The sequence below is a fragment of the Egretta garzetta genome, unplaced genomic scaffold (genome assembly GCF_000687185.1).
Source record: "Egretta garzetta isolate BGI_Z169 unplaced genomic scaffold, ASM68718v1 scaffold275, whole genome shotgun sequence".
Classification (NCBI taxonomy): domain Eukaryota; kingdom Metazoa; phylum Chordata; class Aves; order Pelecaniformes; family Ardeidae; genus Egretta; species Egretta garzetta.
Window position 1 is genome coordinate 303,480 of NW_009259867.1, and position 27,784 is coordinate 331,263.

Below are 27,784 nucleotides of genomic sequence, written 5' to 3' on the forward strand. Positions count from 1 at the left end.
GTTGTTGAAAAACAAGTGCTAATCAAGATCTAATTCCAAAGCTGAGGGAAACTTCAATTTTTTCTAATATTCTTTGCACTGAGCAGGCATCACCATGTTGTCCATTTAATCTGAACAATGCTGATGACCTGCTTTGTCTCACCATTAAATATCGTTCAATTCACCTCTGTGTAGCTGGAACAGAAAACTCACGGCAGAAGATGACTGAGCCTTGTGTACAGAGTAATGAGGATGGTAATACCGGGATGGTTTATTAAAACAGCTCATAAAGGGAGAGGTCATGAGGAGCAGTAATTTTCCAAGTAAGAGCAGAGGCTGAGAATAAAAATGAAGTCTTCTGTACTGAGACACCTCATCTAATGCCTCTCTGTTAGGAAGCACAGTCCAAGTCCCCTGTCTGTGCAGTGACCACCTCTACACTCAGGGGACACAAAGACAGACACATGAAACCCAGGCCAACAGACTTCACTTTCAGCCTTTTTCACCAGCCTGGGGGTGGAAGGTCTCTATTTCTTCCTCATACTGGTAACAAATGGACAACTCTCTTCTTTGTACCCTACTGATTTACCTTGACCAAGTCCTATCTGCCAGCATGGGAGGGTTAAAAGGAAAGACTTTCCCTAGGGGAAACCTAGGAGATGTGCTCAGATGGAGAGGTCTGCAGCATATGACTCCCACCTCAGGATGTAGCTGCGGGAGGTGGGACACGGGGGACAATGACTTCAGAGAGGCCAAGAAGTTTGCAACTTACTAAAGCTGCCAGTGTGAGCAAGATGCTCAATGACTTCAACACCTATTCCAGAAACTTCCCAGAAACCTCTGGGGCTAAAATAATTTTTTCCACTGTATGGACTGGGAAAAGAGGAGTCCTACCAAACTTGTTCTAAAAGTGAATGTCATCCAGTACTGAGACAACACACTGTGATATTAAGTAGCTGGAGCAGTACCTGGGGTATGTAACCTTGTCTGTTCCTGGACTGTATGATATAATGCATGCAGATGGTCAAATAACATCTTTCCTCACTAAACAACTCCATTCATATATTGCTTCACTGCTGAGAAAAAAAAAAACCAAACAACAAAAAAACTATGCTGTGGTTGGATTTAAAATTAAGAACATTCTCCCAAAGGGACTGTGTATCATCTTCAAGCCTGCTCCCCACCGTGAGGCTTGTGGTTAGATCTTTATCTCCAACTGTCTGAAAATAACCGTTGCTGCAAATGATCAATCCCTAATGCCATTCCCCGTATCCAAGGAGGACATCTTCCAAGTACCACGGAGAAACCAGAGGGTTCTGCTAAATTCTTTGCAAATTACAGAAATAGAGCAGTGACCGTGTGTGGGTGGAAATGTCTTTCTCTGCGAAACAAGAAGGCCACATCCTCGCAGGTGACTCCACTGACAGCTTTGCTGTCATGTTAGCACGGAATTGCGTCTGTGATGCACTCAGCTTGGGAGACATCCAGAAGCACTACAGAGCCCCAGCTGGGCTCAGACCCAGACAGAGAGGTAGGAAATTTCTGCCAGCTATTATTTTGCCAATCACCTGAATTTGTGTAGAAGTAAGGCCCACAGATCTGATATATAGATAGACACCATTTTTTAAAATTTTTTTTCCCCCCAGGAGCATACCAAACCCTCTCCATGTGCTATGAATCCCTTTTCTAACTTTGGGCTGGCGCCCCTCTTTAAAAATTGTGACTACACCAGAACTAGTTCAGGATCTGTTCTTACATGTTAATTTGCTTTGTCTCCACCCATCTCCAAATGAACAGACCATGTAAAACCTCTAGTTCTTAATGTATGCCTCTCAACCAAGAGGATTTCTCTTCATCACCTACAGAAGCAGGGTTGCTACTGGTTTGATTGACGCATCTTTTAGCTGTGTTCATGCATCCCCTAGCACAGACAAGCACATAAACGTTGGAATTATTGGTAACAACCTGGTGGTCAAATTATTGCCTGGTGGGGAAGAGGGAGCCTCCGTGGCATGGGACAACCTCCAACCACTTCTTAGTCTGCCTGAGCCCACTTCAAGTTTCCCAAGATCTCTTTATAAATGGGATCATGGCAGCTGGAGGAACCCTTTCTGGCTTTGAGGACAATTTCAAATTCAAATAATTCCCCATCATAACAAAGATGTGGCTTTGGCAAGCTTGGACATAGTTTCCAAGAGGAGGTAACAAACTAGAGCTCCTCAAGGGTTTTAAATAAAACAGTGCTCCTTAGGTTGGCCCTGGATGAGACCAACACTTCATGCTCCATGCACAAATGCAATTGCCTACCCTTTCCCTCGTCTCGTTGGTGAGGAACTTGGCACATTCACTGTAGTTTGCCCAGGTGCGGTTGTTGCCTGGGACCAACTCCCAGCTCCCGTTCAGGTCACACCGGCGATAAGCATGTCCTGTGGGAGAGAAATGAGAGACAGAGTAAATAGGATGAGACCTGGTAGAAGAGGATGAACATCTTCCAAGGGTGGATCCCATCAATGCTGATGCCTCCTGCCTGCTTTGAAGCTCAGCTGCAAGAACACAATTTCCATCTCCTTAGCAACTTCATCAGTTTTCTAGCTGAGAAACACCAGCGAGCTAATAACAAGTTGTACTTAGTTTATGTTAAGATATTGGGTCTACAAACCAGGGAGAGAAGCTTTGAAAAGTCCCAAAGCATGGAATCATCCTCTGACTTGAATCTCTCCCTATGAAAATAAAGCGTGATCTACATTATCCTGCTCTTTGTTTACAGACTCAGTACATCTCAAGATAGAATTTTCTATGGCTATTCTCCTCCTGCTGTGGCCAAGAAGGCCAGAAGGATGCCAGGGCATCAGCAGCAGGGATAAAGAAGTCATCATCCCATTCTGCTCAGTGCTTGTCAGGCCACACCGGGAATACTGTGTGCAGTTCTGGTTCCTGCTGCACAAAAAAGCTGTGGGCAGGCTGGAGGGGGTCCAGAGCAGGGCCACCAAGGTGGTCCAAGGACTGGGAAACCTCTCTCAGCAATATGAGGACAAGCTGAGAGAGCTGGGCTTGTTCAGCCTCGGGAAAAGGAGGCTCAGAGGGGATTCCATCACCATCTACCAGTACCTAAGGGGTAGTTACAAGGAAGATGGAGACTCCCTTTTCACAAGGAGTCACATGGAAAGGATGAGGGGGAATGGGTACAAATAGATCCTGAGAATATTCTGATTGAACATGAGAGGGAAATTTTTCCCCATGAGAACAGTCAACCATTGGAATAATCTCCCCAGGGGAGGGGGTGACTCTGCCATGTTGGACACTTTTAAGACGCAGCTGGACAGGGTGCTGGGCCATCTTGTCTGGACTGGGCTCTTGCCTAGAAGGGTTGGACCAGATGATCCTTGAGGTCCCTTCCAACCTGAAACCAGTCAACAGATCTATCTGTTCTGTGACTACAGAGGAAGAGTTTATAGATGCTGCCCAGGGAGGTTGTGGAGTCTCCTTCTCTGGAGATATTCAAAGCCCGCCTGGATGAAGTCCTGTGTAGATTGCTCTAGGAGAAGCAGGGGGGTTGGACTAGATGATCTCCCGAGGTCCCTTCTAACCCTTGCGATTCTGTGATTCTGTGACACCTTTGCCTCTGCATCTAAAGGGTCTTAATCTGGCTCCCACCCTAGCTGGCTTGACCAGTAGACTTCAGTGTGGTGGGGAATCTGTGCCATGTTGCGTTATCAAGAAAAAAAGGGGATGGATTCCCTGTTCCTCCTGGCCTCTAACGTGAAGTGCATGTGCAGGGGTCTCTGCGAGAGGTCATCAGGCAGGGGTTAAGCTGGCTCAGCTCACAGTCCCTTATAGAAAAGGCAGGACAGACGATGTGCAACCAGGCTGCACTGGAACATCATTACTTGTTTTCCAAAACCAGCGTCAGTGTTCTGCTGGGAACGTACAAGTCTTAATTCTCTGATTTTTCAGTCTTTGGGTGCACAGCACAGCTTCACCTGAGAAGAGAGAATGCTTTAGCTTTGAACATACACTGAGGGGCGAGTGTACTTCAATTGCTTCTGAAAACATGCACAGACTTTGCGGCACCACAAGCAAGCCATGAAATGCGCTGCCTGAGGGAAAGTGAGATAGGGAGGAATTCACATGTTCTGGTTACCAGCGCTGTTCTCAGATACCCACCGTAGGGGTCTGGGCAGAGATCAGGGGCTAGAATTAAGAAACCCGTGAAGTGAAGGATACAGTTTGGAATATCTTGAGGGTTTCTATTGCTACACAAAGTTTGTTGCATGAAAAAAAGTACAGGTTTGCAACGCTGCGAGACTACCAAACTGTAAGCGTGTAATCAGAGCTTATAATGCCTCATGACAGTCTGGATAGGGCAGGTGGGAAATTTGTCGTTGTTTAGGTTGAAACAGAGCTTTTCTCTCAGCATAAAAAAATAACAGCTGTTTCTTTACTTCCTTTCCCTGGCTTTACTCCTGCCTGGAAGGGAGTCACCATGTGATAAAAAAGGGATGCTAAAGAGGTTTTTGAATCTTCTGACTCCCATGCCTCCCCTTGCTGCAGCTTACCAGGCTCTGCTGACACAGAGGACAACACCTACCTTTGTGATTGAAGTCATAGATGTACTCGGGACATGGCATAGCCACCACTTTGCCTGGCACACCCTCAGGCCAGCAGACGATACCATCCCACTCCGGAAGACAGAAGCCATCTGTGGAGGAGACACAAAGGTAAAGAGGAGTCACTGGACCTGCGGAGGTGACACTAATGCCCCACTGTTCGGAGAGGCCTCGCCGTGAAAAAGCCAACAACGCTGTCACTCAATTCGAGAAAGCCACACTTAGGCATCCTTGGAATTTTGAATTTGGGTGCACTCTTAAGTAACGCTAAGACTAGCAAGAATCTGTAGAGAGGTGGCAAAATTTCTAACCGTAAATAGAGAATATTTCACTGCCTTGTTTCATAAGGAGTGAAACGATGGAATTTCTGTTTCCTAATGATTTGCATCCTTTCCCATCTGACATCCCTTTCGCCTGTGACTTCACTAGTCCCAGCCTCCCTCTCGCCCCTTTTCCCCGTGATGTCATCATGGGGCAAGATGCAGGTCACGCACTGATTGACTTGGAGCCATGCCCATGCTAACTGGCTGGCAGTGCACACAGGCTGATTGACCAGTCGCCTGCTGCCAAGCGCAGCGTACAATCACAGGTTTTCAGAAAAGGAGCAGAAAGAGAATGGGCAGGTGGAGAAGTCACATGAGCCCCGTGGCCTTAGGAATGCAAATATCCTGGGAACTGTTTGTCTCTCTGTTGTACCACTTCGCTAGGCTCACTGCTACATCCTAATCTTTTGAGAAGGGAGCGGTGGGCTGGTTGTTAAAGGATTTGTCTTTAAATCATCCTTGTTCTCCCTTTTTGTTCACTGAAGAAAGCTGAAATAGCCCTGAAGGAGAAATCCTGCCTTCCCGCCCCAGGTCTCCCTCTTCCCTCTGTGCATATCAGTTTATTTGCAGATAGCTGAGATTTATGTGCTTAGTGCAAGGAAAAGCAGAGATACAAACCAAGAAAAAAGTCCTGACACACATTTTATGTCTGCTTTTTTTCCACCAGCCTTTTTTTGAAAGTTGGCAAGGATATAAGTATATATTTAAAGTTCTTTGTCATTTTGCAATTCTCCAGAACTGGAAAAGTAATTAAGCAGGTTTTCTATTGACCCGTAATTATGAGAAGCTTCGCTTCTCTCTTCACAAATAGAAGTACCAGACAATCATCCAAGGGCTCCAGCATCATGTCCTACATGAGCACGTAGGCTAAGAGGGACATGAAGGAGCTCTGCAGCCCATGGGGTTTGCCACCAGCCTCTGAAGCAGATGAGATACCAGCAAAGGAGGTGGACTGCCCTGGGAGATGGGCTGCTCACCTTCCTGGCAGTCTTAAATTCCTCATCACCTGTTCGGTCAGTCTGCAAGGGACAAAGCCAGAACATATCCATATTTAGAAGGGGTGAGAAATCCTCCAGGCTTCTGGAAAGCTGTGGGAATTGACCTCATTTTCAACACTGCTTTTAAAAGTGGGACGTCAAACCCCATTCCCCACCTCTTACATCCTTCCAGCTTGTTGAGCGCCCATTTCTGCAGCTTTTGATCCACGAGCTCCCAGTCCCACATGGGAACAAGTTCCCATTCAGACGGGGGTGTTCAATGTGGGCTGCATTTCCAGCCCTTGAGGAAGGACTATGCACCCAAATCTAACCTGGTCCTTAGATGCACCTTTGCGTTGGGCTGTATTAGCTGCACCCATCGGTTAAAATCCAGCTGCAGTAGAGTGTTTGAAGTGAAAAGCAAAAACCGGTGAATGTGCCCCAGCTCTTCTTTCAGAGCAGCATCTGCCCGCCATACCGATGGCAGCGGGCGAAGGAGTTTATCAACAGCGTATAAAGTGTCTGAAGAGAGCAGTTATGTGCGGATCAAAATAAAACGGGATGGCCTGCTCTTATCTGCAAAAGAACTCCACTAGTAAAGAAATGATACGCCCAGCCAGGATCCCAGCACGTTTCATTAATATCAAAGCTAGCACCTTAGCATCTTTCAACCAAACAGCAATTTATCCTTTATAATGAATATGCTTTCGCAAGATTAAATAAGAATCCAGAATTGCTTTGGAGACCTTTGGCTGATATAGTGCCCTCCAGGACTGGAGCTAACAGTGATCGATTCCGTTTGCTGGTATTTTTAGGACATGAAAAACAGCAAGAAAACCTCATCGCTTAACAGCTGATTTCTTATCTTTAATTTAGTGCTGATGAAAAGGACCAGACTCATCACTGCTTATCTTCTAAAGCGTTAACTGGGAGTGAGGGTAGAGGAGCTAAAATTCTTCAACATCGGTGTGAAAAAAAGGAGGATGTTTATTGCATTTTCTCTGCTTCCAGTCACATTAGAGGAAGAAAAATACCAAATTTCCTATTCATGAAAACTGGGAAAGCCCTTCCCTTGGGCTCATTATGTTGCAGGATTACTTACACTGTGAAAACCAGTTTATTTGTTTTTCAGTTCACTGGAAGGATCAAAAGAAAAAGAAAAAAAAAAGCCCCAAAAAATTTGGATTGGGACAAAATGTTATTGTTTCTGAGGTTTTTTTTGTAGGCAAGAAAGTAAATAGAGATTTCACTTAGCCCTCAGAGTAGTCTTGCTTAAAACAAAACCAATTCTTTTTTGCAAAATAAACAAATTTGGGTAAACTTTAAAATGAATGCTGTGAAGAAACAACACTGAGGAGAAAACACATCCATCCGAATGTCATGCTCTAAAATGTTGTGTGAAACCCCTTCAACTTTTCTAAGATCTTCAGAACAACTTGCAAAGGTCAGCTTTCACTTACAAGTACTTTCATTTAGTATCATACTGCAATATTTTTTCCAGAAAATATTAATGTGGAAAAGTATCTGGTGGGTACATCCTCCTCAGGCTGTAAACATACGCACACATGCATTTGCAATGGACTCGTTCAAAAAAAAAACCTGATGCTTTCTGGATAACAGAATATGCAATTACTTCTGTTTCAGTGCTTTGATCCCCACAATCCTCCCCAAAAGCTGAGGGTTGAAGGCTCTGTGCAGGAAACACAGTGCAAACCGGTGTCGGGGCACCTCTGGGCTGCTGCTTTATCCTGCGGACAATTTGGAGAGCCATCAGCTGCCCCAGAAATTTGAAAAAAAGGTCATTGCTGCCTCTCACTGCATCTGAAAGCTTTCCATGCCTCTGTGTGTTGACCTGTGGAACCGATTCATTAAAGCTGACAAGGATCTGGTGGAACTCGATTTTCAGAAAGCATCTGAGCCTCCCGAGAAAAGACACAAATGAATCTGTCGCCGTTATCATGAACTGTCACAACACAGAGGAACCTCTTTAACCCCCTCTCCATCTCTCCAGCATCCCCTGCCTCTCTATCCCTGCTCCGTGCTTGGAAACCCCATTTCTGCCAAATTTGAAGGAGGGGTAAGACATCTCAGTCATCATTTCCTTCCTGAAAATTTTGTGGTGATTGAGGATTAGTAGAGGGAAGGGCAGGTGAACATTTGGCAGCTGCCACCTGGGCAACCAGCCTTTGCTGATAGAGCAGCCAACTGGCATGTGCATAGCTTAAAATTAGGCACAGCATGGATGTTTCTTGCCAATCCAGGGCACCATGGGGGCAAGGGGAGAGGAACTGGGTTGGGAAGAGGGACTGCAGTTATTAGTTTGTGGTAGGAGAAGCTGAGGAGGGACATCCACAGGTCAAGCCAGGTGCCTCTGGACCTCCTGGTTGCAGAATGAATTGAGAAGTTCCTACATTGACTGAAACTCTTGGAAAACATTATTCAAGTGGAAATATTAACTGACGTCAGGACCAGCCACACTTTGTGACTGTTGGATCCACATTCCTGGGTTTTAATGCAGCCAAAAGCTGTTTCTCCTCTCTATGTCATGCCTGTTGTCCCAGACAGGAGCTCTACCGTCCTCTCACTTATATCTCTAATACCTCCGCTCGTCCCTTCCAAGGAGACAAACCATTGACCCTCTGACAGGACAAGGGGTAATGATTTTAAACTAAAAGAGGGCAGATTCAAACTAGATGTAAGGAAGACGTCTTTCATGATGAGGGTGGTGAAACTCTGGCCCAGGTTGCCCAGAGCAGTGGTAGATGCCCCATCCCTGGAAACATTCCAGGTCAGGTTGGACGGGGCTCTGAGCAATCTGATCCAGTTGAAGATGTTCCTGCGCATGGCAGGGGGTTGGACTGGGTGACCTTGGAAGGTCCCTTCCCACCCAAACCTTTCTGTGATTCTATGGTTCCCCACATTCCTCCCTTCCTCCCTCACTCCACCCTCATCTCCTCTGGTCCCCACAGCCATGTGGCACCTTTACCATTAATTTCACCAGCTTGAGACCGCTGATGCGATAACTGGGACCAAATTGTGCACCTTCTGCCTCCAACTTTCTCCTATTTTAGTCACTCTAGAGGCCACTTAACTAGGCTGATAAAATGGGGAGGGAAAATACCATATATTCCATTGACATTGTGCTGGAATCCAAACAAGACTTTTCTTTTTGCTTGTTTTCCCAAATACCTCCTCCAAACATTTTTTTCTTGGTTTATAAAAATATTAACAGTACTAACAACTTGGCTTCTCTCTGTTGTTTTCCTTTTCTCCTGGTAATTTCTCAAAAGAGATCTACACTGAATTACAAGAAGAAATCTGAAAAATGGTGAGGAGTTTCAGGAAAACAATAAAGAATTGCACAAGCCAGCAATTTTTCCTGATGGCTATACTTTAAAATAAAAAATAAAATCCATTTTTACAACCTTTTTTATAAGCTGTCATTAGGGAAAAAAAAAATCCACCACCTGCAAGTAGTGTGCTTTTGGCATGCTAAAAATAAGTCAGTCTCTCCTGAGACACTGTTAACAATATTTAGAAGCACAGATAATCAGACGGGATCCAGTTTGTTCTAAATGCTGATTGAAAAGCTCTTGAAAAATGTCTTTTTTTTCTGTGAAAAATAGTCTGAGGGCTCAAATACTTTGTTCAGATTGATACAGGTGGCTAGGTTTGGGACCTGAAGTTGCATATTCCAAGTGAACTGGGAATGCAAACCATTTTTTTTCCTTGGAAGAAATAGTAGGATTCACTGAAGAGGTAGGTCAAAAGGAATTCATAAACTTTTAAGAAAACAAGTAAATCTCATACATATCCCACATCCTAAGTGTCCTGGGTATGTATCAGTTATCCGGGCAACGCTGAACGGAGGATATTGCTTGTGAGTGAAGCTCCTCAGAATTCAGAGCCGTAACTCTCATGGATGGAGACAGGGAAGGCGAGAATTGCACTGGAGTTTCTCATGTTTAGAGGACATCACTGACCACTTTTAGTGCTAAAGAAATTAGTCTTGAAGGACAACATGAGTAGCTGGAAGTGAGGGAAGACCTTTTTATTCTCCACAGACCTCGCAGATGTCTCATCCTGGTGTCTCCCTTTCTGTCTCTGTAGTTTGATATGAGTTCACAGAATCATAGAATCATACAATGCTTTGGGTTGGAGGAGAAGGTCATCCAGATCAGATTGCTCAGAGCCCCATCCAACCTGGCCTTGAATGTTTCCATGGATGGGGCCTCCACCACCTCTCTGTGCAACCTGTTCCTGTGTTTCACCACCCTCATTGTAAAGAATTTCTTCCTTATATCCAGTCTAAGCCTACCCTGGTTTAGTTTAAAGTCATTACCCCTTGTCCTGTCACAACCGGCCCTGCTAAAAAGATTGTCCCCTTTCAGGGAGACAAGGCGATTGTACTTGTGGAAAAAGTGAGGATCAGTGACCACTCCACTCCCTGACTACAAACCTAATGCAGCCAGGTGCGGTTGATAAAAGTCAACTGCTGAGGCAGGAGTTGAAGCTTTGTCTTCCAAGATTTATTGTGTTTCTTCATCCCATAGCAGTTTGTTAGAAGAGGCTTCGCAGGTCCTGAAACATTCTTGCTACTACTGGTCAAACCAAATAACCTTTTTGGGGAAAGGCTCCTAAGATCCTTCATCAAAAAGGAACAGAAAGAAAAAATCTTCCAGCAATAGGGAAGATTTTGTTGGTGGCCCTGGAGGGGAATAAAAGTCTTGGTCTGCTTACTCCAGCAAGAGAGAATGAGGAAGGTTTTTCTCATCCTGTTGGTAAGCATTTTGAATGGAGATGAGCTACGGAAGCAGAAAACGATGCAAAAATCAACAGGTGTAAACTGGCAGTGAACAAAGCTTATACTGGAAATGAAGAAAGAGCTTCTACCCTTCAGGTGAGTCACGTTTGGGATGAGGTCAGTAAGTTTCATGTCCCTTAGTGATTTTAAGATGGTATCGTTAGAGCAAATGGAGGCTGCGGCATTAATGGGGCTAGGAGGAGTCACCCACTGCGCCGTCTGTGTGTAGCGCTCTTGAGCTCTGCCTCCATCCTTGTGCTGGGATAGGTCAGGGCATCTTCGTCCTACTTCAATATCCTGTATGCTGCTGTCTCATGATCAGCAGAGTCAATTGTGCTTCCCAAAGACACCTCAGTTTTCCAGCTGGCTATCTACCTCCACTCCAGATCCCCGAAATCGTCTTACCTATGCTGGAGGGAATCACTTCCAAGGACAAGAGAAATTCCAAACCAGTTCAGATTACTCCTTTCGTTCCCAGGTACAAAGATGGCAACACACCTCCTGTATGTCATTGTGCTCTTACCTCTTGGTCTTGAGACACCCAGCTCACCACTTCCTCAAGACAAGCTAAGCCACAGGAGAGCTCAGCTTCTCTTTAGGATCATAGAATCATTTGGATTGGAAAAGACCTTTAAGATCATCAAGTTCAACCGTTACTCTAACCCTGCCATCACACCCCTAAACCCTGTCCCTAAGCACCTCGTCTGCCTGGCTTTTAAATCCCTCCAGGGATGGGGACTCGACCCCTTCCCTGGGCAGCCCCTTCCAGTGCTTTCCACCACTACATCCCTGCACAAGTAAGGGCTACCTCCTCCAGTTTCCTAATGCATTTCCTATGAGGCTATTTTTTACTTCTCAGCCCATCAGTCCAGCTCAGTCATGTCCTCAGCTTTAGCTGAAGGCAGAACCAAAGGTTCAGGAAACAGAGCCATTGAAATATGGACTGTGGTCTGAGGGACGTGTGTTGGGAGAGATGGTGTTAAATGCTACTTTCACCCACTGCCTTCCCAGGGCTGTGCTGGGGCAGGGACTCAGGTCACCAGCAGACAGCTCCTCATGTCCACCTCTGCAGAAGACATTCCACCACCATGAAATAAGCGCTTTGAGGAGATGAGGCACGTGGAAACGTGTCAGTTCACCATCTAACTAGAAGTTACCAGCACCTCATTGAAATGCAGTGAGTGACGTGTTCCTCTAATACCAATCAGAACAGGGCAGGTATATACCTGCCAGGTAGATGTCAGAAAATCTGATTTACTCCTCTGCATCTGCATGCCATGTTATCACAGGCCATCTTTGCCCATCTTCTAAGACTAGACTGTAAAATCCTCCAGGCAGGGTGTGTGTCTCAGTGCCTGGACGTTACTATTATAGTATCCCCATTCATCTCACCGTTGCTTGGACTGTCATGAATACTCCCTTACAGTAGTTCTGTACTACAGAGTAGCTATAGTAGCACAGATTACCGTAGTTTTAGGACAGATGTGCCTTGCAGCTCTCCTCAGCCCTGGAGGGTTGAAATCTCAGGGCATGGAAATTGTCGTTATTATCACAAGCCAGTATGGCATTCGGGACGGAGCAAGCAAAAGCCCTGTTTGATGTCATTGCTGGGGGCCTTGCCTTTTGAAGGCAGAAAGGCTAGTCACAGAGTGGCTTGTGAAAGAGCTGCACCGCATGCATCTCTCATTTTGCTCTTTCTTCGTTTCTGCTTGCCCACCTGAGCCTAGTCAGAAATCCCAGCATGCTGCAGGTTGCTTTGGTGGAAGAGAGAGGAAAGGAGAGGCATATTTGGGCCATGCCTGCTCACGGCTCAGGCTGTAGGGTGCAATGAGGGCTATTCTTTCCTGCCTGCTACTTTTCCCTTGCCTCCTCCCTCCTTTCCTTCCCCCCAGTCTCAATTCCGATTTCTGTGCAAGTGGTACATGCATGTGGGGAACACATTAAAACCATCTGCAAGGCTGCTTGGCAGCTGGATAAATGCAAACATGGTCTCGAGGTGTTTATCTAGGGGTATGGAATATAAATCAGCCTGACTTATTCTGGCACCGAGCAAGGCACCAGGGAGACCACATTTGGAATACGGTGTGCAATTGTGGTCACTCTATTACGGGAAGGACATTCGGTGGATTGGAAACAGGCAGGGAGGAGCAACCTAAAAAATGACCCAGCATTTTGGGACAGGAGGGAGTCTTGGAGGACCAGTGGCTCTGTATGAGGGTGTTTGGTGTTGCAGATGCATTTCAAACCTGGCTGTCAGAGCATGTGTGTATGACTCGATGATCTTAAAGGTCTTTTCCAACCAAATGATTCTATGATTCTAATTAGCATTGCAGTTTAGCCATCCTATACACTGTTTTTCACCCTTTCTCCATGGTACTGTACATATCTAACACTTGGACCATTTATGCCTATCATAACTCTTGAGACCCGTTCCTCCTGTGCGTTGCAGTACCTTTATGGCTGCTCAGTACACATTTCTCAATGGGGTTGGAAGCTCTTTGCCTATAAACCTTTGCAGGTAGAGGCCAGCTGTTGGCATGCCCTAGCTCTTGCTAGCTCTAATTGAGGTATGACTGGCAAGTAGCCATCTGTGAAGAGCTTCAAGCCCTTACTAGCCATCACAGTCTGCTGACTTGAATGGTAGCTGTGGTAGATGGGTTGGGTGGGAGATGACATCTTTCTGTAGGGTTTCGGTAATCTTTTGACCCATCCCAGAGCCGCAGATGCAATGAGAAAACCCAGGCTTGACGAAGACTCACCGATTGCATCTAGACTAGTCAATATAACAGACCATAGCCAATTTTCAGGCCCTTCAAGTCCAGCATGGCTCATATCCATGAATCTGAACTCTCCCCCATGCACCACCCAGAACAGTCTTGTCTGTTCTGCCATCTTGAAAGGTCTCCTGGCCCATGCTGGCCCCCAGATGGTGTCCATTGGGGCAGTGACAGCTGTCCCAGGCCAAAACTGTGCTGGGACTACGTTAGCAAGGGATGGTTTTGTTGTTTTCAGGACAGTATTTATTGCATTGCTGAGCCACAAGGACTGAGAACAGAAAAAGGGAGAAGATAGAAAGCGGAGGAGAGGATATGTGTTTATAGCAGTCTGGGGTGTTTAGGGCAAATCCGGAGTGCCATGGATACCTTTGTCTGCCTTAACTTCTAAGGCACCTGAGGACACTCACAACCTCTGAGGACACCCTGGCAGGCTGGATGATCAGGTGGCTTGAGCCTCCGGAGAGAAAATCAGGAGCAGATCCTGGGCTTCTGCAAGCCCAGAAAGAGCCCGGGCTTGGGTATAGGTCCTTTAGGGACAATGGAGCCATAAACTCAGATGTGCAACCCACACATCTTAGGTAAATACACGTGGCTTCTCAACTAAAAATAACCCCTTTCCCTAGCAAATAGGTTTATTTATTAAAAAAACAAGCCATTTTGAGGCAAGCTGCAACACCTAGGGCTCTGAGAACGGATTGCAGATGGCCTTTGCTAATAACAGGTTTGTGTAAAGATCTCTCTTCCCCCACAAAATGTCCCATCTCCTTTTCCAAACCAGGGAAAGACAGACTTTTAATTCATGGATGAAAAAAAAAAAACCCATCAGGTCTTATGGCTTATGGCTGGGAATTTCACTTCATCCCCTTCCAGGTTTAACTTTGGGGTGGCATCAGGCTGCCCACCATAGCTGAAATGTAATATTTGCATACGTAGAAGAGAAATTTTAGGGTTTCCTGTTCTTTCCAAAAGGCTTTCATCTAGAGACTAAATTTAAAGAAAAAAGGGGGAGAGAAAAAGAGAGAGAAAAGAAGAAAGGAAGCCAAATGCTTGTGGGGACAGGTTTGGGTTTTTTTTTGTTTTAATATTTTGGGTCTCCATCCCTCAGTGCCTTAGCCAAAAGTGGCAGATGACGCACAAATCTTGAGACAGGCCTGTGTGGAAGCACACTGGACTGGCTCAGCCCTGTCTCCCCATGGCACAGGTCCATGTGCGGCTGTGCCCACGTCACCCCATGGATCGAAATCCACTGGCAGGTCCTCAGGCTCAGAGATATGCCTGGGAGGTGGCCAGGGGACAGATGACACTGTCAGGAGGACAGGAGGAGGCTCACCCTCCACATAAAACTAAAAGTTAGTATTTTTAGATGGAAAAAAGGGAATTTGGAGCTTTTACACATAAACAGTGGTTCATTATTGCTGAAGAAAGTTCAGAATTTTATCTTTTTTTTTTTTTACCTTTTTGTTTGCTAGGACTTTCCTTTGCACTATCACCCTGCTAGCAATCACACATGTAACAGCCACAGGTTCCCACTCTCCAGATACGCTTGGCACAACTACTGTTCACCCTAACTCAGCTCTTGAAATGTGGCTTAGATGCGTATCTCATTAAATTGCATCTGGTTTATTTCAACCGAACAAGATATTGCTGAACCATCATAGCAGGTAACCTATTTGAATATCCACTCGACAGCTAATTGCCTGATCTTTTAGGACATGGGCTAGGAATCAGATGGAAGTTAAACCCAAGAAAGACAGTGAACATCCCTTCCAGCCTCTGGAAGTCTCCTTCCAATGAACATCTCCTTCTGATCTCTACAAGATGGTTGAACATCACTACTCTCCATGCTCTTTCCTTTTTTTACAACATGCAGTTCAAGCGTTAGGCCTACTATACTGCTTTGTATGGCCATTTTAGTAGCTAGAGCTACATTAAGATCAACCCTTTGGCACAAAGATGACGCCAGTGTTGGCCAGGCTTGTGAGGGTGCAGGTTGGTTGGGAGAACAACGTAACCACTGAGCGACTGCTTTGATAGGACCTCTCTGGAAACTGCTGCCTTTTGGCACTGCACTGCGAGGCACACGGCGCTTGCTAATAATTGTGCAGGCTGAAGAAAAGAAAACTGTGAATTTAATAAAACTGAGAAAAAAAAAAACCAGCAAAGGGAAAAGGACATTTCTAAGTGGAACAGGTGGGAGACCAAGGTTTTCCTGCTTCCAGAGGATGGTGGAGCATGATTCAAGGTACTTATCTCTTCTGGGCTGGCTGCTTTCTGGGAAAGAGCTCATGAAGTCCATGCACAAGCAGGATCACATTTTCCACTCAAAGAGCCAATTCTGGTGCATGTCTGCATGCCAAATCCAAGTCTGTGCTGGAAAAATGATGCACAGAAACCTGCTCCTCAAAATATCAGCCCAAAATCAAGGTTCGGTGCTGATCCAGGTTACCTCTCATCTCTTAAGACCCATGGATATCTCTGAAATTTGGATTTTTCCCTTTTTAAAATGTTGGCTGAATCAATATTAGAGGGGAAAAAAAGTAAGTTGCAATGCTGAACTGTGGGAGAAATCAATGAATCTGTGATAAATCCATGCCCTCACTAAACTGAATGGGAATCTGCCAGTTTATACCAGGAAAGGAACTGGCCTGTGAAAAGCACTCAGCAATGAGATGGGCAAAAGAAGAGGAGAACCCAGGTACCCATTGCACTGCAGGAAATTTCACGTGTTTTCCTCATTTCAAAACAAAACCGAAGGCTTTAAAGTGAGAGCAACAATGAGAGGTTTGAGTTTCAGTCAAGTGGGATTTGCCCAAAGATTTTCATCATTTTCTGTCCACCTGGATTTGAATCTTTGTAGCCTCACCTTGAATTCCAGGACAAAAGGAAATGTGGTTTGTGGCTTGTGCCCTGGCTGAAGAGTAAGGAGATGAGAATCCAAATCTTGGCTCTGCCACAGACTCTCCTTTGAGATCGGAGGCGAGGCATTGAATATCCCTGTGCGTCAGCTCCCAAGAATGAGGACAGCAGCCCTACCAGGCTTTCACACCAGCTTACATGATATTTCTTTCTATCGATAAATAAATAAATAAATAAATCAAGGTGCCCCAAATTCCCACCCTGCTCCCGAAAGCACAGATCACTGACTATTATGGAGTGGAGTAAATCACAACACTGGGCTTCAATCACACCCAGGCAGAGGCAGAATCCAAGCAGCCCTCTGCCAGGCGGTACCTGGCACCTTCTGATCATAGAATCATAGAATGTTTTGGGTTGGAAGGGACCCCTAGAGGTCATCTAGTCCAACCCCCCTGCAGGGAGCAGGGACACTGCTAACTAGATCAGGTTGCTCAGAGCCCCATCCAACCTGGCCTGGAATGTTCCCAGGGATGGGGCCTCCACCCCCTCTCTGGGCAACCTGTTCCAGTGTTTCACCACCCTCATTGTAAAGAATTTCTTCCTTATATCCAGTCTGATGAATGGGGATAGGCATGGGTCAAGGGAGATTGCAGGACAGGATCTGACAGCACTAAGCGGATGCATACACGCCGTGATGTAAAGCGGGGTTGCATGGGAGCAATGAGAGAAGGCAATGGGGGATAAGTCAGCTTGGGTTTTTTAAACCTCAGATGTCCAAAAAAACTGAATAACAACAGTGCTGACACCAACACCTTTCTTTCCTGGCACTGCTCCTTTCCCTGTGATGGCTCTCTCGTTTATGTGGCTGCATGACAAACCAGATCAGGAAGCTGATCCAGCTGAAAAACAAACCTTCTCCAAAAAGGCTCTTTCTCAGGCCAGTCAGTTGTGCTGTTGGCCCTGCCCATACTTGTGTGCTAAAGGGAATCTGAAATAGCAAATAAGTTATGCTTTTTGGTGATAAGAAAACTGGCCTCTGGGTACACACACAGGTCCTTAGCACCTCTGACACCACAACTGAGTTCTGCTCAGCCCTTGTTAGCCTAGCTGTCTTATCAAGGATGTAGGCTTATGCTGAAGTCGCTCCTTCCCTTCGCCATAGAGATGCCCTGTAGGACCAGTTTAAGACCTGACATGCACATAGGAGTCCATGGGACTCCATCTTCTCCTTGTCTGTGAGAAGAATCGTTACTGCTGCCTCCTCACACCTTCCATCTGGCTGCCTCTGAGCTGGCAGAGAAACAGTGCTTCAGTCAGTCTGGTTCAAATTCAGGTATGAACTCAAAGTGTTGATGAGAGCAGGTTTGCAGGAAGAGGTCCTCAGAAGGCTCATTGGGGAAGAAGAGGATTTCTGCAGAAGTGCACACCCCTGTTTCACATGGCTTAGAGAGCCAGGAGAGGGAAGCAATGGATGCATCTCTCAAAGTCCTCTTCTGACTCCCTCCACAAGCTGCAATATTGAATGATGAGGGGTGCAGGACAAAACCCCAGAGCAGAGATGTGAAAGCCAGACCTCAGGCTGCACAGCTGTCTTCACTTGTTGCAGAGCTTGTGTAAGTATCCAGCGTATAGCAGCTCTAGAAGAACCATGGGGCCAAAGGCCTCTTCTCCTCTGACCTCTGCGGTTAAGAGTTTCCCTGGAGAGATGGGACTCTCAAGTCCAAAGCTGCTCCTTCTTGACTTGGGCCAGGGATTTTAAGTAGGAATGTTTTCCTTTCCCAAACACCCTACACCACTGGGCTGTCTGCAGGGTTGTCCCACAGTTAGAATTGTTCCATGCTGAAAGCAGCTACAATGGTCCCAGAAGGATACTGGCTCTACAAGCAGGTTGTGAGGTTGGGCAGCTGAGATCCAGCTCTTGCACCAGTGCTTTTTGGTACTTCCAGGTGCAGTGAAGCAGAACTAATGGAAGATTTCTATCTCCTTTTCTACTTTTGACACCCCAGGCAGCAAACCATTGTTTCTGGGAAGCAATAAAATAGATTTAGATTCCTTCAAGCAGAGCTGAATGTGAATCTTTTCCCTCCCTACAAACAGCTATGTAAGAAAGACTGAAGAAGCCCCATGCTTTGATGACTGTATGATGTGTTTTCCTCATGATCTCCCCAAAACTGCTGCCTCCTTGTAGGCTTGTCCTTTTTCTTTCTTTGGAATGACAAACCAAGCACAGATTTGAACATGCAAGATAACTGGAAACAACATGCAAAAAAAAAAAAGACAAAAAAAAAAAGAAAAGAGAGACAACATGCAAGGCTCCTCTTCTTTTCCAATGTAAAAGACATGAATTACCCAGAGCTCCCCTTCTCTCCTTGTCCAGCTCTGTGCCTGCTGCATTGTAGTTAGGCCCCCACCAATCTCTGATAACTGAGCCTTGAAGTCTACAAGGAGGAAACAATCCCCCAAAGAAGCCTTTATGCTATTGGCTTGTGATCCTCTGGGCAGGACTAATCATAGAAATGTTTGTTCGAAGGGACCTCTGAACATCTCTTGTCCAACCTTCAGCCTTCAAAACCAGCATGAGGTCAGGTCAGTCATGGCTTTGTCTAGCCAACTCTCGAAAACCTCTGAGGGTGGAGATCCCACTACATGTTCAGGTAAGCTATCAGTGCTAAGCTACCCTCCTAGAGATCACACTGTCATCATCAGTAACCATATAGTAATGCAGCATAAGTGATAAGTGGTCCATCTAAATCAGCAGCCCTAGGTTTAATCTGTGATCAGCATCGGGAGACAGGTGGGAGGCAGATGCCACCCCAAAAGATGCTCTTCTCTGTCCACCAACTCTAGAAGGAGAACAGATGTTCAAGGTTGTCAGTAATCCACCTCTGCTTCACATGACTTCCATCAACACTGTGACATTAGGAAAAATTCCTTGCCCAAAGGGCTGTCAGGCACTGGAAGGGGCTGCCCAGGGAAGTGGTCGAGTCCCCAGCCCTGGGGGGATTTAACAGCCGGGCAGCCGAGGTGCTGAGGGTTGGGGTTTGGGGGTGGAATGGCAGGGGTAGGGGAACGTTTGGACTTGAAGATCTTAAAGGGCTTTCCCAACCTAAATGATTCTAGGATTCTAACTTTGGCTCAAATTTATAATGGCCCCAATGACCACGACTTTTGCTCTATGGGTGATTTCTTCAGCTGAAGTTCACTGTGCCACTGTCACTTACATCAGGTGAAACCATACTCCCTTACCCCCTTTTGCAAGGCAGATCACTTGACCTTGAAGCACTCTAGGATGCCACGGAGTAGCTCTGCTTTATTACGGTCAGAGAGGACAGATTGTGCAAACTTTCCAGGCTCTCAGGTATGGCTTATGGCTACTTAGCGACCACATGGGGACAGTTTCTCCCATTTAGAAGAATTCCAGAAACTAAATGTAACACAGGCAGATTGAATGTGCCTCCTGCATTGTATACCTTGATCTGATTTTTTTCCTTTTGTGGTCACTTTTATTGTTGTTGGGTTTTTTGTTTTGTTTTGATTTGTTTTCTTGTTGGGTTTCATTTCTATATTTTAAAGGGCCTAGACTGTGCTTGTTCCCTTGCGCCCTTTGAACACCAGCCGGATCAATAAATCATTTCAGGCCAAAGGGTGCACTGCTCCCTGTGATCTGCAAACAAACTTCTCAGCAGGGCTTGCCCCACCTCTAATATAAAATAATTCTGTTCTACACCAGCAGAAGCAGCCTTCGGAGTTGGGTCTATTCATCATACCGCTGAAAAGAAAAATAAAACCCAGGGGCAGGGAGTGAGTCTCCAGCCTGGCTTTCAGGAGGCAGTGGGAGCTGTCAAGACAGGAAGAAGCATGGCTGGCTGCCATGGGGGAGATCTTGCCAAAAAATGAGGTCGTTTGGGCATCTGACATGGGAACCATCAGTCTGCATCTCCAGCAGGTAGACTTGGTATGGATACAGTGACACATCAGTGCCATGTGCTGCCATTATTATCAAACAGAGGGTCAAACGGACTTGGGCACAGTGCTCTTCCTGTCTGCAGAGTCACTTGTTTTCCTTCTAGGAAAGGCTAGGTCTTGCAGAGCCAAAATAAAAATGCATTGTGAGGGACAACTCTGTCCTATACCATTAAAAATCCAAAGACAAGACAGGTAAGGGACCTGGTGGGATGGTTACACAACCCAAGTTCTTCATGGCAGTTAGAAGAGTTCTCCTGCCCCCTGAGTGGGTGCTCCTCAGAAATACTCTGAGTGATATCACAGGAGACTGCCTGAAGATTTGGGGTGGCCCCCCAGGATTTATATTGCTCCAAGTCACTACCACTTTGTCCCCATAAATATTGCCTTCAAGTGGGGTCTGGTGCATCTCAATTGTGAAGACCATGTTGCCCTTCCCAGGCTTTTTCTTCTGGGTCTGTAATGAGGGAAGAGGCAATAGGATGAGGTCCTCCATCTGACTGAGAAAGACACAGATGCATATGTCCATGGGTGATTAGCACAAATAGAAACCAGGTTCCAGATTCCATATCATCAAAGGAGGGAAGGACTGGACTTCTAACCACTTTTCACCCTGGGTTCTGAAGCCTTTGTGCTGAAACTAAGCTTGTGAGCCCCAGCCAAGCAATTAATTACATTAAAGCTAATACAGTGCAGATTACAAACTTTTGTTCTGTCAAAAACCCCTCAGCCCACAAGAGGATCTAAAACTATCCATCTCCTTCAACTCCTGCAGCATGAAGGAGCAGACACACTGAAAAATGGAGATTGCGTTATTCTCTTCACAAATACCCCGTAACATTATCATTTCATGTGTCCAAGGGCATCTGTAGTCTAAAACTCAGTGGATGGCAGTTCTTCTGCAAAGTGGGAAGATCTTTTCCAAATTGAAAAATCCTCTATCTATGACCATTGACTCTTTTGACCACCTCAGAGATGGTCTGGCAACTTGCTGCCTCATTTGTGAAGTGCTAGAGTGAATTTCTGGGGTGTTATGGAGGCGCTGCCACTTGGAGGTTCTTTCACAACTTCTTAAGAAAACATTTCTAGGGAAAAGTTGAATGAGAATTCATTCTGCCTTTAGTGGATTAGTGGACCTCTTGCAGATTAATTTGATCTAACTACCTGTTGCTAATGATTGCCATGAGTCTTTAAAGCCTTGAATATACTGCTGTGAGTATTAACATCAAGATGATTCCTCCTCTTGGCTGTACTATCTGGGATTGGACAGAGTTTTGCTATAGAGGATGGAGCAGTGAGCCTGAGTTTTATAACCCGAACAGCTCTGATGAGCTTTTTCCAAAGCCAGGACTTGGGTCCATGAGATATCTAAATGACAATGTATTAGATTTCTTTCTGTTCCAGTCAATGGCAGAGCTAATGCTGGCCTCAGTCGCAGAACCAGTTCTCAAAACAGGACCAAGGATGCCCTTGCATTCCCAAAGCCCTGTGATTGGATTCCTTTGCTCTACCAAACCGACCATGGTAAAGAGCCCAAAGTCTGCTTGCCTGTCATACGCATCTCCCCGGCCCTACCAACGCTGCTGCTGACAATTAAGGAGAGACATCAATACTAAATGCTGACAGTCTCATAGAGAAGAGTTAGAAAATAGGATGTGAGAGCAAGACCAGCTGGTTGATATCACCAGATCCCAAGGTAGGCAGGTGGTCTCTACTACAACAGAAGGAAATGCCTTTGCACATATGTTTTTTAATGAGGTGTTAATTGGGCACTGGGTGAACAGGACAAAGAAGCAACAGAGGGTGTGGCTTGAGGTTTTGGCTGATGTAAAGCCGGAGGCCTGGAATAAAATGAAAGCTGGGCTTTTATGGCCCCTTGCTGTCATTTCCAACGAGAGAGGGACACCAGGTGGGCAGGCAACTCTGCTCTAAAATCACAGCTGGCTTTGGGGACCTTTCCCTCTGCTGGTGATGTCTCCAGGTACTCCCACAGTGCTGGCTGTGGGAAGAGAGATTGCTGACTTGCAATGGTGATGGTGGGAGGCTTTCTGGCTTGTCCCCTTCTCCCAGACAATAGAGAGAGATGGGAGAGGACGCCCACCCAGGACTAGCTGGGTGTGTGCAGGGTGCCTCAGCACACAGCCCCAGTGCCGATAATTAACACATGTGAAATTGATGAAAGAAACCAATGGGGGTTGATTACTTTGCTACCCACATGAGAGAGCTTTCTCCCTTCCTTCTCCCTCCAGCCCTACATCTGGTAGTGATTTTGCAGCCCAAAATAGAAAGGAAGTGGAAGAAAGAGGCTTAGCTGAGCTTGGGCCCATTTGAGGAGAATATAGAGAGAGAATATGTCAGAGGGAAGCAGAGAACGGGCGTTGGAAGGATGCTTTGTTTCCCATACCACTGGTGTCTTGCTGTGAAAGATCTTGGGAGAACTGGTGGTTGATGCTAGCTCCCATGCTTTGCCTGGTGATGTTATCTCTGGTGCATTGCCTGGGCTCTGGGTATAGTGATAAGGGCTGTAAGCCCATCACCATGACTCTTGTGTGCTCCTGAACCCTTGGCATCTGGAATTCTGGAGCAGGAGAAAGAGGCTGTGACAACTTGGCTTTCCAACACCTTGTGCTGAAAGATCTTCCCCGTAGCCTAACCTGAAAAGCTGATATGTTAGGCCTTCTTCAGCTGCCTCCCTCACAAGCTCTGAGCACTGCGTAGGAGGCTGAGGGGAAGGGCTGGCGTTGAGCAGAGAAGGGCCTAGCCCCAGCCATGGAGTCTGGGTTGCTGTGGGAACACTCACCATGCACCTTGGGCACCTTGGCTTTCAGGTGTCGTTCACACTTAGCCTTGGCTTTTAGCAGTAGGAAGATCTGCTCCTCTTTGGTGATGACATCATCAGCATCCACCTGCAGCGATAGGGAGAAATGAGGTTAAACCTCAGCATGCCACGAGCAGCAGGACACAAACTTCCTAGACAATGCAGGTGATCTGAATGCAAAATCTGCTTTGCATCAGCCATCTCTTCCACCACCCTTGCACCCTGTATCTCACTTTGCTCAGTAATTAGCATCCCAAGCAACACCTCTTACAAGGTGCCCCATGGAATCATCTACGTACATGGCAAAGGAAGCGCACGCTGCAGTTGCTCACATCATACACATGCGCACACAGGAAGGTGGTAATTTCTGGGGTGGCGTGCCCCACCTTGGAGGGATGAGGCTACTATCCAAGAGGAAAAATAATCCTAGTAAATAATACTGTAGCAAAGACTCCTTTTAAGAATAGCAGCCTGCCATCACCAACGCAGTGCTATTTCCACTTCTGCCTGCAGGCCTTTAGCCACATGGCATCAGGCTCTATAAATGTCCTACCTAACTCCAAGAACATGTGCAGAGGAGGCTGCCTTAGGCAGGGATGTGAGCTGACAGTGTCTACCCCCCAAAGACCGAAGGCTCAGGGAAAAGAGTCTGTGAGCATCATCCTGGGAAGATTAGATTTCTCCTCCTGTAAGGTCTCCAGAGGCCAAAGGACAAGAGGAAGGGGAAGAGGGAGGGTGCTTTACCCGGAGCCTGTTTTACCCTCCTCTGTTTGCTGCTTGCTGATACGTGGTGATACTCAACCCTCAAAAGCACTTGCTAGTCATAAAAAAAAAAATAAAAAAAAAAAATCTTGCTTCATGAAGCTGGCACATTCCCATCAGGCATGGCTGGCCTTGGGAAGCTGGGGGTACAACCGCGGGGAAGGTTTGTTCTATGAATGCTTTGGTTGTCAGAGCACACAGAGCTTTGATCTCATGCAATGCTGTTGCTTTAATTTTCTGCTGTGCCTCTTGGGTGCTTAGCTTGTGTCTCCTGCTCAGACATCCAGGACCAGTCCTACTGCCAGATAAAATCTGAGATTAGGAAGAGCTTTCTCCCAGGTCAGTTTGGCAGGAATGGATGGAAATGTCACTGTACCCATTCCAGCTACGCAGGGATGACACTGCCTTTGTTATTTCCTGCTTTTTTCCCCCTAAAAGAACAGAATACCTAACCTTCTCCTACATTCATTTTCTGCTCTAGGTTTGAATGGGTGATGCAAATCATACCCTGTGATTTGCAGCATAGAAGGGCGTGAGGAAAGTTGCGGACCACGTCCATCTACTGGCAAGCCTCCCTTGCAGGCTCTGACCTGCAGGATCTGACCACCCTCGTGAAACCTTTGAGGTTTGGGTCCATCCTTGGCACTCTGCCAGTCGTGGCAGAAGAGTCTCTGGGAGGTCAGGACTGGGAGGGATCCTCATCCACAAGATCACCCCAAAGCTGGTTCAAAGCACAGAAGAGCCACCTGTAACACCTTAACAGGGCTCCTGAATTAAAGATGTCGGTAAGGCACTAACCTGAGAGAATTAAGTGCTATAGTAAGTTGGGATAAATCACTGCTCTCCTCATTGCCTCTGTTTCCCAATATTTGTCTGCCTTGATTAATCAGACTATAAATGCAATGAGAGCAGATGTTGCTTCTCTCTGGATTTGTACAGAACTTAGCACTCGCTTACTCATAAAAGCGTAATGTAAGCAACAAGGGCTGCAGTACTGTTTTAAAATTATATTGGCTGTGCTGGTGAGACTGGCCACTGTAAATCTATAATGCAAAACCTAGGGTAGTGCTCCACATCCTGATGGATGGAGCAGACCCAAACCTCAATGCATAGTACAGGCAGGCGAAGGAAAGAATACAAAATCTTGTGAAGCCAGTAGTGATCTGAGAATAGAGGAAACGGCCTCAAGTTGCACCAGGGGAGGTTTAGGTTGGACATCAGGAAAAAGTTTTTCACTGAAAGGGCTGTCAGGCACTGGAAGGGGCTGCCCAGGGAAGGGGTCGAGTCCCCACTCCTGGGGGGATTTAACAGCCAGGCAGATGTGGTGCTTAGGGCCAAGGTTTAGTGGTGGGATGGCAGGGGTAGGAGAACGGTTGGGCTGGGGGAGCTTAAAAGGCTTCTCCAACCCAAACGATTCTGTCATTAGGAAACCTGTCGATAGGCTGTAGAGCCTGCCCATGGAGGTGGCTGCTCATTTCAACCCCTCTGAAGCACTGACCAAAGCGGGGTTATGACAATTTGTTGTCCTCCCCCAAACCACTGCTATTCAGAATGAAGGTTCTTTCACTCATTTTAAGTTAATTCATTCTGGAAAGCAAGCAAGATAAACCAGCTGAAGGCCAATCAGTTCTCGAGTGAGGCTTACTACAAATGACATAATGGGGGTTAATGAAATCCAGCTTTAGAAGTAAACTCAGATTCAATTTCCCAGTGTGCTGCTATAGAGAGGAACGGTGGGTGTTTGAGCAGCTGGTGTGGTAATGGACACGCAGATGGAGAGCTAGATCTGATAAGGGGATCCTGAGTAAAACAGAAGTTAGTTTTTCATGTCCTTGGAAAAAATCCACACTAAAAATCCTTCAGAAGTGGGAGTCGGTTTCATAACCGCGTTAACGTTAATGCAAAACAAAGCTGTCCCTTTCCAGATGTTTGGCCTGTCCACGTTTAAGGCAACATCCCGCATTTCAACTCTTTCATTAGAAACATAAAACCTCTGGGTCAAATCCTGCTGTCATTTGTATCTGCAAAAACCCTGAGTGATTCCATCAAAGCTGGAGGAGTTAGTCTGGATTTATAGTGGCCAGAGCAGAATCTGACCTCAGGCATTTTAAATGATTCATCCCTTGCACGCTTAGTCCTCAGGTTCCTGCCAGACCCTAAAAAAACCGCCAAACAGCTCCCCATTCTCTTCCCTTCCCCCAAACTGGTTTAAATGTTAGAGATATGTTCAGGACATGTCTTTCTGTGTTTCCCCTTGGTCAAGGGGATGTGATGTGAACACATATGTGAATAAGAATAGAGATTTTCCTTAAATCCCGTGACTTGAGGGAGATGCCTATTCTCAAGACACTTGTAGGAAAACTACGCAGCCTGGCAATGCTGCTCTTCTGCTGCCGAATAACTCACATTAAACACCAAAGTAAAACTGGGCTGATAGCTGGTGGTTGTCATCCTTGTCATCCCCTCCTGTCCCAACCCCACTTTCCATCCCCTGTCAAGTCCCTTGCTGAGACATTTTGACGTGTCAGCCAGGCTGAACGTTCTCCAGGGACAGAGGATTGAGCAGGATCAGGCACTGGAATGACTCAGCCTGGGGTTCAAGGGACAGTAGGTAGGACAGGGCAGACACCCACAGCTGGAAACCTTAGAGCAGCTATGGACCTGTCAGCTGCTGGAGCACTTTTAACTGTTCAATACCACTTTTTCCCCTGCATCTGATTTTCTTGCTCTGGATCTTCTGATCTTAAGACAATGCTGCCCTGCTCATCTTTCCATCCTGGCTGTCAAAGGTTAAAAAACCTCCACAGGAACATTTTCTTCGCAACACAGATGCACTCGTGATATTAGATACACTTGGATCTGGCTTGGCAAAACTTTCTCTTTGACAAACACTCTCAACACCTGATCCAAAAATACTGTGGGACGGCCTTGCTAAAATCATTAGCAGTTGCGTATGCCAATTTTTGCGATCTGAACATCCCTAGGCAGCAAAACAAGCGGCTTCATTTTCAGAAATGCGGAGGTATGGGCTGCAGGAGTTCATAACAGGTGGGAGCTACTGCTGGTGAAGCAGCCCCTGCTTTGGAGTGGATTTGGATCCCTTGGATTGGAAGCGAGATGGGACTGGAGATACTGGTGTGAGAGGTGTCTGTAAGATAGTGGGTGGTGTGGAGAAAGGGGGCTAATTAATCACAGTTTTGCAGAATTTGAGACCTGGGAGGCACAAGATGAAGAGAACAAGGTCTAAAAGAAACAGGGCGATGCATGTAAGCAGATCTCATCAGTGGATTCAAAACAGGATTAAGCCAATTAATAAAGGACAAATCCATCAGTAGCTGTTGAACACTGTATCCTGGATGTAAATTCCTGATGCAGGAAAGTCTTAAACTGCTGACCACCAAAAGCTGGAACGTGACACCCGTAAGAGCTGGGTTTGTTCAGCCTTGAGCAAAGGAGGCGCAGGGGGGATCTCATCACCACCTACCAGTACCTAAGGGGTGGCTACAAAGAGGATGGAGACTCCGTTTGGACAAGGAGTCCCATGGAGAGGTCAAGGGGGAATGGGACCCAAGTTGCTCTTGGGGAGATTCCGATTGGACATGGGAGGGAAATTTTTCCTCATGAGAACAGTCAACCACTGGAATAATCTCCCCAGGGGAGAGGTTGACTCCACCACATTGGACACTTTCAAGCCTCAGCTGGACAGGGTGCTGGGCCATCTTGTCTGGACTGGGCTCTTGCCTAGCAAGGTTGGGCCAGATGATCCTTGAGGTCCCTTCCAACCTGGGATTCTATGATAGCTGTCTCTTTCTCCAAACATCCTAAACTGGCAGCTCCTGGAGATGGTCTGTTATGTCAGTAGATTGATGGAATAAGGCTATTTTCATAGATATCTATAGGCCTTCTATTCTTCTAAGG

At 46.3% G+C, this 27,784-nt stretch overlaps 1 protein-coding gene across 1 annotated transcript in view; it reads right to left on the reverse strand.

Annotated features, from left to right (window-relative positions):
* Positions 1-27,784, reverse strand: part of PTH1R (parathyroid hormone 1 receptor) — a 126,605-nt gene that overhangs the window by 34,868 nt on the left and 63,953 nt on the right. The window contains exons 2-4 of the mRNA XM_009640095.2: positions 23,087-23,192; positions 4,568-4,678; positions 2,287-2,405 (exon numbers count right to left, since the gene is read on the reverse strand). Of these exons, the coding sequence (XP_009638390.1) occupies positions 2,287-2,405; positions 4,568-4,678; positions 23,087-23,192 (336 nt within the window). The remainder of the gene's footprint in view (positions 1-2,286; positions 2,406-4,567; positions 4,679-23,086; positions 23,193-27,784) is intronic.